Source organism: Bactrocera neohumeralis, chromosome 6 (genome assembly GCF_024586455.1).
Source record: "Bactrocera neohumeralis isolate Rockhampton chromosome 6, APGP_CSIRO_Bneo_wtdbg2-racon-allhic-juicebox.fasta_v2, whole genome shotgun sequence".
NCBI lineage: Eukaryota > Metazoa > Arthropoda > Insecta > Diptera > Tephritidae > Bactrocera > Bactrocera neohumeralis.
In genome coordinates this window covers 25,283,578-25,296,209 of record NC_065923.1, presented here as the reverse complement: position 1 = coordinate 25,296,209, position 12,632 = coordinate 25,283,578, and the positions used below count along the sequence as shown (strand labels likewise).

At 37.5% G+C, this 12,632-nt stretch overlaps 1 protein-coding gene across 2 annotated transcripts in view; it reads right to left on the bottom strand.

The window, feature by feature from the left end:
* Positions 1 to 12,632, bottom strand: part of LOC126762451 (uncharacterized) — a 78,775-nt gene that overhangs the window by 32,647 nt on the left and 33,496 nt on the right. For both annotated transcript variants that reach the window (XM_050479187.1, XM_050479189.1), the window contains exon 3: positions 4,418 to 4,833. In XM_050479187.1, coding sequence (XP_050335144.1) covers positions 4,418 to 4,637 — 220 coding nt within the window. In that variant the 5' untranslated portion in view covers positions 4,638 to 4,833. The remainder of the gene's footprint in view (positions 1 to 4,417; positions 4,834 to 12,632) is intronic.

Here is a 12,632-nt window from a genome sequence, read left to right as displayed (position 1 = left end):
ATATAGACAAGCTTATAAAGAAGACTCTATAAAAATTTCAAGTAAATCGGTCTAGTAGAACCTGAGAAATCGTGGGTATCGTTCCGAAAAAGTCAGTTTTGAGAAAAACGCGTTTAAAGTTTCGCGTAAAGTCTTTTGTTCGATTAGTTCCGGCCGAACCAGTTTGATTGCCGGGTCAGAAAAATGCCTATATCTCCGAAAATAATTTGAGTTTTGAAAAATCCTCTTGTACACATATTCTTGAATAGTTAAACTTTGAAAATATAAAAAAAAATTCGATTTTTTTTAATTTCTAGACCAGAATACCCCCTTAAATATTTTGTGTTCTCATCTTTCTTATCCTTAATTTCCTACAATCATTCAAATAAATTGGATTAAGATTTCATAGAATTTGCCAGTTTCGGCTATGTTTCCTGATTCACCGAAAGTATGACTGCCGAGAGGTTTCAATCTTAGGCTTGCAAAGCTGGAGAATGGAGGTAAAAGCGCCTGGCTGTTCCTGCCTTAGCTTTCACCACTTTTACAACTTGCGTCCGATTGCATTTTTAGGCTTACAGCGCGAATGCCTATCGGACAATACTCAGTAAGAACTCCTACAATTGCAACAAGTTGACACTAAGTCCCAAAGACATTAGTTTGTCCTAAATTTTTAGCTTGAACCCAAATCCGCGTTTGGTGAAATTTAAAATTATTTTTTTTTCTTTTGGAACTCTATACTAAGAGAGTAGTTTAGATGCACCTTCCGACCATTTGAGGAGCAATTACACAGTCGCATGTCAATACTTTTTTCATCGAAAATTTCATGATCACATCAATTTTGGCCACTTGGCACAGAACATCCACCAAAAATTCGTTAAAAAGTAAATCAAAACAGCGCTGTGCTCTCACGCCTAGAGTTCATAAAATTAAAATGTAATGTTCATCTTAATTACATAATGGAAATGTTATGTTAGGTCGTTAAGCATTTTCATTTCACACAAACGAATTCGAGGCGAACGCAATTTAAACACGTAAGCTAATAATCGTAAAACCATTGAGTAATGCCAGCAAAATAAAAAAAATCCCAATTAAATTAATTTGTAATTAAAACGACAACTGACAGCCATTAAAAAAAGCGCGATTAATCAAATTACAATTTGAGTGTCGTTAGCGCGCAAAACCTACCAAAAAAGAGAGGAAAAATGGTAAAAATAAAAATAAAAAATGAGAGTACGGAGGCAGCGTGAATAAGCGAAATGAAGTCGGATAACTCAATGGTCAGAGCAGTTAGGGGACCATAGAGAATTTCTGTTCTTAGCGACGTCACATCATTATAATCAATCTTGCACATTTAAACAAAGAGCTTAGAGGAGCCAGCGGTAAGTGCGAAAATAACGGTATTATTTTCGGTACGAATACAGTGGTGCTTATAAACTGAGGCAGGGCTAAAAACTGAAAGTATATATTCTTCTAAATTCAATTAAACAAATTATTTTAACAGAAGGGTTGCCAAGTAACGAAGATTGTAATGATAGCAGGAATAGGAAATTATAGTGAAAGTTTTTGACTTGGCAATATTTGACCGAATGAATTGTATGTTTGTCCATTTCGGTTACGAATATATATAAAGATTAGTGCGAGCGAAAGGCCAAAGAACAGCTGGAACGATGAGAAGTGCAGTGTCACAGTGAAGAGAAAACACACTGCCTACCTCGCAACGTTACAATTGACCACAATACAAGTATGTGCGGGAAGGGATCGTACCGAATGTTGAAGAGGGAAGCATGACGCCTTTGGAGGCAAACAAAAAGAGAAGCCGAAATGCGTGAGTACGAAGAGCTTGACTAGCTGATCGACCGAGGTAATGCTCAAAAATTCTATGAAAAAATTCGGGGATTAACAGAAAGTTTCTAGACCGGAGCATACTCTTGTAAAACCCCTAGAGATGATGCAGTGACTGACGCCCAAAGCGTACCGAAATTGTGGAGAGAACACTACTCCAGCCTGCTGAATGGCAGTGAAAGCATAACACCAAGAGATGGTAAACACTTTTAACCAATTGATAACGATGGAGCAGACGATCCATTGCGCGACCCTGAAGAAGTTCGAAAAGCAATTACCCGTCTGAAGAACAACAGAACGGCGGAGGCCGATGGATTGCCGGCCGAGCTATTCAAATACGACGGCGAAGAACTGATAAGGGCATTCTCTTTCTTTCAGCATTTTTGTGGGATACGGTTGAACTAAAGGAAATTAAGTGTGCTCCGACCAATCCATAAAAAACTAGACTTTACAATCTGTGGCAACTACAACGGGATAAGCCTCCTCAACATCCCATATAAGGTTCTATCGAGCGTACTACCAGTAGTAGAGTAGCGAATATCTGCGAACAGTAAAACTAGTGAACTTGAAAGGAAGAGTTCTCTCGTACGATTATATTCGGACTGGGCCCAGATGGAAGTTCGTTTTTATGTGGAGGTTAATTGTTCCGCAGCTGAGCCCCACATGAACTCAGACAAAGGTTTGGTATCTGCCGTTGGGAAATGACTGAACGAACCTGTTCCGAAAGACTAAAAATTTCGTCTGAGCAATGTGTATTCTCTGCCATATGGCAAAGCAGATTCTCTAACTTTCAAGCCTTTGAAAAATGTTTTTCAAAATATACTCGTATTTGAGATAACCCCAAAATTTATCCATACGCGTACTGATTCCTCATTCCTAATCAGCTTGTCTCTTATGAATGGTCAAGACATTTTTCTGCTCACGTAGCGACGAGAGAAATATGGACGTTGAGAAGTCGCTGGAGAAGTAGAAGTGAGAGCTTATTCATGGATGCGTTGAAGAAAGGAGGAGAGATTGAAGAAAAGTCGTCAGTACGTAGCTCCCTGACAAGCTTGGCTTTAGGCTGCCATTAAGGTAGCAGTAGACGTATTGCTTCGAAGTGGTGCCTCTTTCCGTAAGGTGAACATTCACTCCGACGGTAGAGTGGCAATACTAGCGCTGAGATGCTTACTGTGCGCTCAAAGTGAGTCACGGAGTTCCTGTTCTCATCATAGCTACTTCATTACCAGACGCCCTTGGATACTGAGTCATAGTGAAATCGCTAGTAACTGTAAAGGCAACGAACTAGCAAGAGGGTGCTCCTTTAGGTAAAGTGGCTGTCTGACGACACAAATAGGCATTTGGGAGCTCCATTGTGATATCACCGTGGCTAATTATCCCTAACTCTATTGTCTCTTCTATGAATCACCCTGATGAAGTTTATCATCTCATGTAGTTTTTTTTCAGCTACCTTTAAAACGTCGTCCAGAAAACCTCGGCAGATAGTTGCGATTATTTTTCTGTTCTGTAGAGCCTTGCATTCGCATAGAAGATGTCTCCTCTTCTTCCACCTCCTGTCAACTTCTACAATAGTGTCCAGAGGCAAGTAAATACCTTCTTTTTCGGAGTCTAGTCGTTGGGTAGTGCCTGTTTTGTCTAGTTCATCTGCTTCACAGTTACCAAGGATATCACTATGCACTGGAACCCAGTGCAGATTTATCGTGAAATATGACGTTAGATCCACTAAGAGATCACCCCCACTAACTTTGACGAAACCTCAGTAGACTTCAGTGATTTCAACGCCGATTGTATATCCGCATATATAAATATATTCCTTGTTGTGAGCACGCTCTTTGACAGAACAACAAGACCATCTTTGATTGCTGTGATCTCTGCTTGGAAGACACGCTGTGGTCTGGCAAATGAAAGGTCATTTTGGTATATAATATAATTTTGCTGAAAAGACACCACCTCCCACTGTCGGGCACAGCACCCGCTAAAAACAAAGTGGGAACGAAATCCTTGTGGATTAGATCAGAACGCGGGAGACCTACTGAACTACTTGCCCTTAGTAAAGTTCGTCCTGTCGTCATCTTGGGATTTCTTACTGGGCATTGTTCAATAGGCTTTCATGCAGCAGCGATAAAAATATTGGCAGATGCAAATGGTCACAGTTTAATGGATGAAGCTGAGGGGAATCATTTAGGTGTTTTCACCTCAATGTTGTAGCCTTTACAGTACTGAGGTTGGAATAATTAGTCGGACTTAGTTTCGGTGAATCAGGAGAGCTGAAACTAACAAAAGCCTCCTTAAGAAATTTGGATCAGGGGTTCGCCCATTTATGAGTGTCCTATGGTGAAATATATAGAAGTTTTAGCTACACAAATAACAGGCGTTCCAAGCTGTCCAAGGCAGATCCTTGTCAGGTTCGATCTATTAAGCTTGCCTTACCTTAACTTTACATTTTCTGTCTGAATTTTTGTTAATTATAAAGAATATTGTGATTGCTATAAGAATTATGGATACAGTTAACTTAAGATAATGGATCCCAACTGAATTTCCTTCTTTAGAAATGAAAAATGTGATTAAATTTAGTGCTTCTTTGCAGTCAACTCACCATCGCTCTTTGTGCCGCGTTCGTTACGTATCAAAATCTCATGATCGTCTTCCTCCCAAATTTCGCCCGGTGTAGCCGTGGTCGGCTGTGTCTGTTCGGCGACGGGCAACGCCAATGGCGTCTCCTGCACCTCTGTCGTGGCGCACACGGTGGCTGGTATTAGCGCCAGTGCTGCCACACAAACACCAATCGACAGCGCAATTAAATGGCAACTTCGCATTGTGTGCTCAATAAAGTGCTCGCGTGCTCGGGCGTGTGTGCTTTGCTGGGTGTATGGGTGCACGGTGCTGCGCGATGATGAAGTGCGTGAGGGCAGAGGTCTGGCAGTCGAGATGTGTGCGTGCCTTATTTGCTGTGCTTGTTGTTGCTATTGTGGCTGCTGCTGCTGCTACCTTTGCTCTATATTAATGCTTTACCTGCAAGTAGAGAAGAGACAAAGGCATATTTAAATGATGGCTTTTGTGTGCAACAGTAAGGGGTCAGAATTCTAAGGAAGCTTGAACTGTCTGTAGTCGCCTGAGGCCTTTTCTGCGGTGCGCCGGCATGAGTGTAAAAGGAGAGATGTGAATGTGGAGGGATAACGGTACAAAGTAATGTTGCTGCTGTCAACTAAATTTACATTCGCATGTCTGTGTCGTCTCATTTCACGCCCTGACGCTCAAGCTATCTACGTGTCTGCCGCTGTCTTTGCCCGGTGGCGCCGTCAAACAGTTGAAATGTTGTTGGCCTGATTGATGTGCGCTTCGTGGTTGCTGTCATACAGCTGTCAGTTGGTTGACAGGCCTCAGCTGGCATTAATATGTTTTTCGTTGTTATTGACAGCAGCGAGTGAGAGGAATGTAGTGTTGGTGAGAATAGTGAAATTAAGTTTAGAAGTGATTAAATTTAAAATTTTAATAAATATTGCACATAAATTGGAAAAATATTTGACGATCTCAGAGCAATGCATTGTAGATTGAACTAATTAAGAAGCTAGTGGTTGACAAAGATTCGAAAATTTAAGACGAAATAATTAGTACAACAGCCTTAATTGAAGAGGAAGATACTATCCCAATCTAATGGAAATGGAGGTCGCGGGATACTCCAAGGATCTTGACATCTCTCTCTCTCTGTCCGTCTAAATAATTCAGTTAGCATCTTCCAGGTAGAAATACTAGTTATAGAGAGAGCCTGCGAAGTTATATTCAATAACGATGTGACGATACTGAAAGCAATCATATACACAGTCAGTCGTCTCGGCACTACAAGAGGCAGCCCACAGGGTGGAGTGCTATCTCTCCTGTTATGAAGCCTTGTCGTGAACGAACTACTCGTTTTGCTAAGTAAAATGAGATCCGCTGTCAAGGATATGCGAACTACGACATTATCAAAGCTAGAGGAAGATTTAAAGACAATTTCAGCGATGTCGTACAAAGAGAATTCGGCCCTTGAAGACGACCATCGTCCCCTTTACAAGTCGCAAGTCCCGGCTTGGCCTCAGGAACCTATCCCTTGGTGCCAGAGAGATAGAGGAAGCATACTGGAACTCACAAAGCTTCACAAGCACACACTGCTTCAAATGACAGCAGAAGGGTTTGGCAGAGGAAAGGTTATAAGGTTCCTAGCGCATGAAGAACTTAAGTGGCTCTTCTCCCAAGAAACATCATTACCAAAAGTGCAAACTTCATTAAGAATTTCAAGGTTACGCTTACCATTAAAACTGAATGAAATGATTCCGCTCTCGATCTACTGCTTAGGGTAGGTACATTCAACTGGTACATCAACGGCTCGAAAGCGTCGGAGGGAATTGGTGCAGGAGTCGCAGGACCACGCACTAAACTCTCCAAACCTATGGGAAACTTGCCGACTTTGAACGTTCAGAACACCACAGCAGCGCGTAGGCGCAGGATAAAAGCCTTGGATCCATGTTTCTAAATAGGGATCACATCGCCTCAATAGCACCTATGTAGCAGTACATTAGAGATTAGAATATGCTGCGGCTAAGTGAAGAAAAGAATCACACTTGGAGTTCTGTTATTCGATAATACATATATGTACCTATACTATAAAATATTCAGTTCTTTGTGAAGCCATAAAATAGAACTTCTGTTATCAGATCTTATAAGTCGACAAAGTGCCTTAAGGTCATTACAAATGTTCTGAGACTTTTTATTTCTATTCCCTCCAGCTCAGCAGGATGCCTCCAAAGTGTTTAAGTCTTGATCTCGCAACGGCGAGATAGTCAAGAAGAAAGTGTTGGGATATTTCTATATCGTATTCTTCCAAACTACTTCTGACAAAGGGGTCCGGTAACGTTTTCAACCAATGATTAGTTAGAATAACTACATATAACTAGAGAAAGGTTGGGTTTACTGATGGCATAGTACATATTGGATCTCTTACGATCCACCTTTTATCAAAAGGTTCTGACGATAATGGGAAAGCTAATTTTAGCCCAACTCTAGTTAAGCTCCAGCGAAGCCTAGCTATTCAGTAGCAGAACGCACAAAGAGAGCGGAATACCTACCTCTTCCCGTTCCACTGATAGCTGAGCTAGTGTGTCTTTTATTGCCAGTTGGTCAGTTTTTCAGTAACCTGCAATTCCACTGTGACCAGGCACCCACACTAGTCCTATCGCAAAGTGACTTGATGCTATTGGGAGTGAGGTTCAGCGTTCCCTAAGTTACTTTGAATGCACGGCAAGTAAGGTCCAAGTATCACCGTCTTGCTATCAGAATGCACAGTCACTTAACTAAAGTAGGCCGCTCTCCGAAGCAGTAGACCTACCGCAAACTTAATGGCAGAAACCACGTCTTGAAAAACCCCTGTGATAGCCAGGAAGCCTGAAGCTGGAGTTTGGATGGGTCTACTTTTTATATTCCTAAAGATTTTGGAAGTAGGATTTTGGAAGTAGGATTTTGAAACGAAAAAGCTTTTTGATGACAAAAAATTTGAGCGAACATTGTTTGAAGGACAGACAGGTTAACCGAATTTAATCTGTGATTAACTCAACCGTAAAACTGTTTTCGGATAAGTATATAAGAAAAAACCCTGAATAAGGCTTGAAAGGAACTTAAATTTTTGAACCACAGTCCAACTTCACTGATAGCATTAAGTGACGTTTGAATGATTTCCAAAGAGTAAACGCCTACAAATTAATTAATGGTCAATATTTTTCCTCAAAGCATCGCAGGAAAATACATTTATGCAGCCATATATGTACATATGTATATATTATCTCACACACATATATTTTCATGGTGTTTAAATAGCTTTTCACCACGGGAAAAACCCATCTCTCACATATGTATTCGTGTAGAGCATGAAAGCCTATTGGTTTGAGTACTCATTTGCATTTTAAATGAATGCGGTTTCTCATATTAATTTATGCATATTTGTGGTTTCGAATTTAATTATTTGCTGCATTGCACACGCCCTGTGCAAATAAGTGCATGTCGAATAAATGAAACCACGAAAAAAATCGGTTTTGCCGAGGTGACCCAAAAGGAAAAGTTTGGTGGTAGAGTAAGTTTGGATAATTTTTGGAGAATATATACATATAATAAGATTTTTCGTTATGCTATGATGATATATTTCGAAGAAAAGTCTTTCATAATTAGAGAGAGTTGAGATAATATCGACATATCGTCACCGAAAATGCAAAGTAACGTAACATCACTTTTCATAAATTTATAAGTTTACAGATGAAGGGAAAATCATATAATAGAAACCACTTATATTAAATCAAAATTTGAGTTTTGATTATAAAATGGTTATATACTATTTATGTATTGGTTATATATTAGTTATATATTGATTATGTATGATATATGTACATATATGCTGTAGTGAATCGTAAGCAATAAAACACTAAATTTCGATTTTTTTTGATGGTACGTTCTTTTGCATTTTAGGTGACGATATGCTCTTTCGTTGAATGACAAGAGAGCAGAACATTAAGTTTAAGAGAGAACAAGCTTGAGATTGAACAGAATAATGGCGAATCGAACACCACTGGCTGGAAATTTTCTTTATCGAAAAATTTATTTATTAATTTTAAGGGTGACATCCACTTTTGAATTTCAAAAACTCTTTTTTTTAACATATATCGATGTAGGTGTATTTGAGAACATTCTCCGAAAATTGTTGATCTGGCAAATAGTCACGAAGATATGAGTAAGTAATAACTTCTGAGTTTAGTGCAATCGGCTCTCAAAATTTTAAACGAGTTTCTCTGGATACGTTGTTTTCAGAGTCGGTGAGAGAAATTTCTCTGAAACGGTTGGACCGATCCCGTTAAAAATTTCGTACGAATTTTTAGATATATTTTTCACATACCAAAAGTAAAAATAAGATTTTTAATAATTATTTCGATTTTAATATAAGTGTGTTGGATATATGTTCATTTCTTCATAAAAAATGATTTTTTTGGCAAGTCCCCATTTTGTGCAAAATTAAAATTTCGACCGGTCCTTCGACCACATCCTTTGTATAGTATAATATAATATATAATATATATGTATAATATTTCATTTTGGTTTTGAAACTATTATTTGAGATATTTGAGTAAATTTTAAGCAGAAAATTCTTCCACACTTTCAGAGACCTTTTTTCAGAGGTGGTCCTGGAGATCGACTACGGTATTAGGGCAATCAAAAATTTTTTTAAAATGAAAATTCGATTATTAATAAAAAAATTTCTGAAAATTTAATTTATTGTACTGTGAACAGGGTGCTCGTTTATCAGGTTTGCTACAAAGTTTGTAACATCCAGAAGAAAGCGTCGGTGACCCTATACAAAATGTATATATAAATAATTTGTACATTGAGTTGAGTCAATTTAGTCCGTTTGTTCAAAAAAACCGCAGAATTGAACGTTTTTTCTTGTTGTTATTGTTTTTTTTCAATTAATTAAATGTCTCTTTAGGAGAAAATTCATCTCAAGAAATGGACCCGATAAAAAAATTTAAAAAAAAATTATTTATAAATATAAATAAGTTGGCCACCAAGATCATCCGATTTAACGCCTTTAGACTATTTTTTGTGGGGCTACGTCAAGTCTAAAGTCTACAGAAATAAGCCAGCAACTATTCCAGATGGAATTTAAAATAGCTTTGGAAGACAACATTTCCGAAGAAATTCGGGCTATTCCTGAGATATGGCCGAAATGCTCGAAAAAGTTGCCCAAAATTAGTGTTTCTGACTTTCCGAATGGACCACCTAAGATCCGATTTCTTCCATTTTTGAACTGTATATGGAAATGCAGCCGCGGTCAACATTTAAATGAAATTATCTTCAAAAAGTAAATGTCATGAACCAATCTATACGTTTCAAATAAAGAACCGATGAGATTTTGCAAATTTTATGCGTTTTTTTTTTTTAAAAAGTTATCAAGCTCTTAAAAAATCACCCGATACATTTACATTTCCGATAAAAAAAAATTCATAAAAAAACTAAATATAAAAAATTTAATTTTTCCTTAATCTGCTAATAACAAATTTTTCCATTAAAAAATTTTCCAAAAAAAGGTAAAAAAGTTGCAATTTTTTCCTATTAGGCCACTTGATGCACATATCGCTTGGCGCTTAATTTTATGTTTGCTTAAGTGGCATATGAATAAATATTTGCCCATTAATTTTTCAGTCTGTGTCTGTTGTTGCTTTTGCGCGTAATTAGTGCGCATTTAAAAAATATACATATTTAATACATATTTTTGCTGCTCTTGATTTTACCGTTACCACACTCGACACGTTCTGCTACGGTTTTGCTCATTTCCGCTGCATTGAAGCACACATACACTTACATTTTAAATTATTTTTTTTTCTATATTAAAAAAAAAATTTTTGTGCATTAATAATAACTTTTTGTTGTTGCTGTTCAATGAATATTCACTTGTTCTGTTGTGGCTGCGCGTTTAATTTAATTTATTGTTCTCATTTTTTATGCCGAAATTCTCCAATAGATAATAGCAGCTGTTTATTAATTCCTTAAATAAAAGTTACAGCGAAATTATATATTATTATATTAAAGTATAAATTTGCTACAAAAAAAAAAAATCCATTTGATTGGAAAATTCAATATTTGCTCAAACAATTGTTCATTTGCGCCATTGTGTGTGCTGGCCTGTGCTCTCAATTAAATTGAAGTGGCTGATTTGACAATTGAAGGTTTTTAAGGTTAACAAAACAATTTATTGCAAGAAAAAATTGCAAATGGAAAAAAGTTTTAAATGAAAAATATAAAAAAATTATAATATGCAAATTAAGTTTCATGGAATTTCTCATTTTATATCTAGTTTAAAGTTATTCCTTTTCAAACATAATTGACAGGTTCGATTGATATCTTTTTCATGTGTGTCTAGTATTGGTATTCGGTTTTCATTTCATATTTATTTTTCCAAATTTAGCTTAAACTAAGAATCACAGTATCATTTTAGTCTAAGTCCATCAAATTTTAGTTTTTTTTTTTTTTTTTTTTTTGAAATAGCAATGAAAGAAACAATTTTCTTTATGTGTATTATTGTAAGAGTCTGTTACTTAAGGAAATCAAGTACATTAAGGATGGCATAGCTACCGATTACTTTCAGAAATACACTCATGTTTTAGCTTTTTAACTCAAGAGAAAGAGCTGTTCTTCAGTTCGGCATGCTTCTAAGAGCTTGTGATTACTTTCAGATATTCGGTTAGGGTACTCCATAAATGCAATACATTAACATTGAAGATGGAGATTATTATATATATAGTAGTATTTATTCAGTTTAAAATCATTGGAGGATGGAGTCATGTGAGGTAAGTTCTCTGATCGCCATTCACTTGGGAGTGGCCAGAAACGATTCTTTTACATATGACTCAAGCAGCTCACTACTTCCGGTCTTTGACCAAGTATCCTCTGGGTAGCCTAAGAACATCCGTTTGAAGGCAAGCTAAAGTGAAAAGGCGAAATATCCCCTACATAGGGTTGTGCGCTGGCTTTGGGACCCGCCACGTAAAAAACAGTACCAATGAAAACTAAACGACAGCCTCGGATGAGAGACTTTAACTCGGCTATAATCGCGTAAGCGGTGTCTACGCCAATTAAGAAGATTATCATGGTGGAAAAATTACAAATTGACCTTCTAATATCAATTCCAACTAAATTGAAAGAACACATTATGAATGACACTGCTAGTGATCAAGTTCATCTTTGAGCTTCAATCGTCACATGACTTTGTCATTATGCAAAAGGCCTTTGCATCTATCTATCAAGTAGTCAATAAGATATTATATTTCTTTGGTTTTCAAAGCACATACTTTTTCTGGAAGCAGCAAATTCTAGAAAAGCCTTCGCCGATTGTATCAAACAGAGGATTGTACACCATATCCCCCCTCTGACTAAATACATAGCATAGTTTATAGTTAGTTCTTCGATCTGCATACATAGAAAATCAGAAATTTGGTTTACCTGAACATAAGCGAAGAAGTACGAAGGCTGCCTTTCTATTTGTGTTGTTTACAGTAACTTAAAATACTCATTTCGGACAAAAAATTGATTATTTATTACAACTTTCGACGTGAATTATCTCAGCAATAGTTAAACGATAAACTAATTCAATTTTGTAACGACGAAGTTTCATCAAGGACCAGTTGTTGTTATTGTAGTGGCACAATTTTGCTGAGTTGACAGTCCTTGACCGGATAAAAATTCCGGGTCCGCTCCGATTACTTACACCTCACAATCGTGGAAACGGTACAAGGACCAGTATTTATCGATGGTATGGTGAATCCAATCGAGGTCGTTGATGACTCCAAGGCGACTTTCATGAAGGTTGTTCAAAATCAGTTTTGTTTCGGAAACTATTGATGCTGTGTTGGCAAAATAATATTGCAAGATCGGCATGTGATCTATCATGAGATTGAGACGACTATAGGCATTAGAGGGTGACTGTAAAAATGTGTTCACTTTGGAGCCCATACAAATTGTCAATCGCTCATAAAAAAGTCTTGTGTCGATTAGTCGAGAGAAATGTTAAATAAATGCGATAATGATGCTTCGAAACATGTCTATAAGTACGAGACAGGTGATGAATCGTGGATTTACGCGTATGAGACCGAAAGTAAAGAGTAGTCGACCGAATGGGTATTTCAAGATAAGCCGAAACCAACTTAAGCTGTTCGCACATGAAGCACTTCCAAGTAAATGGTTGCCTTTTTTTTTGGAAAAACTAGACAATTCACAATCATACAACTAGAGCACTGCAG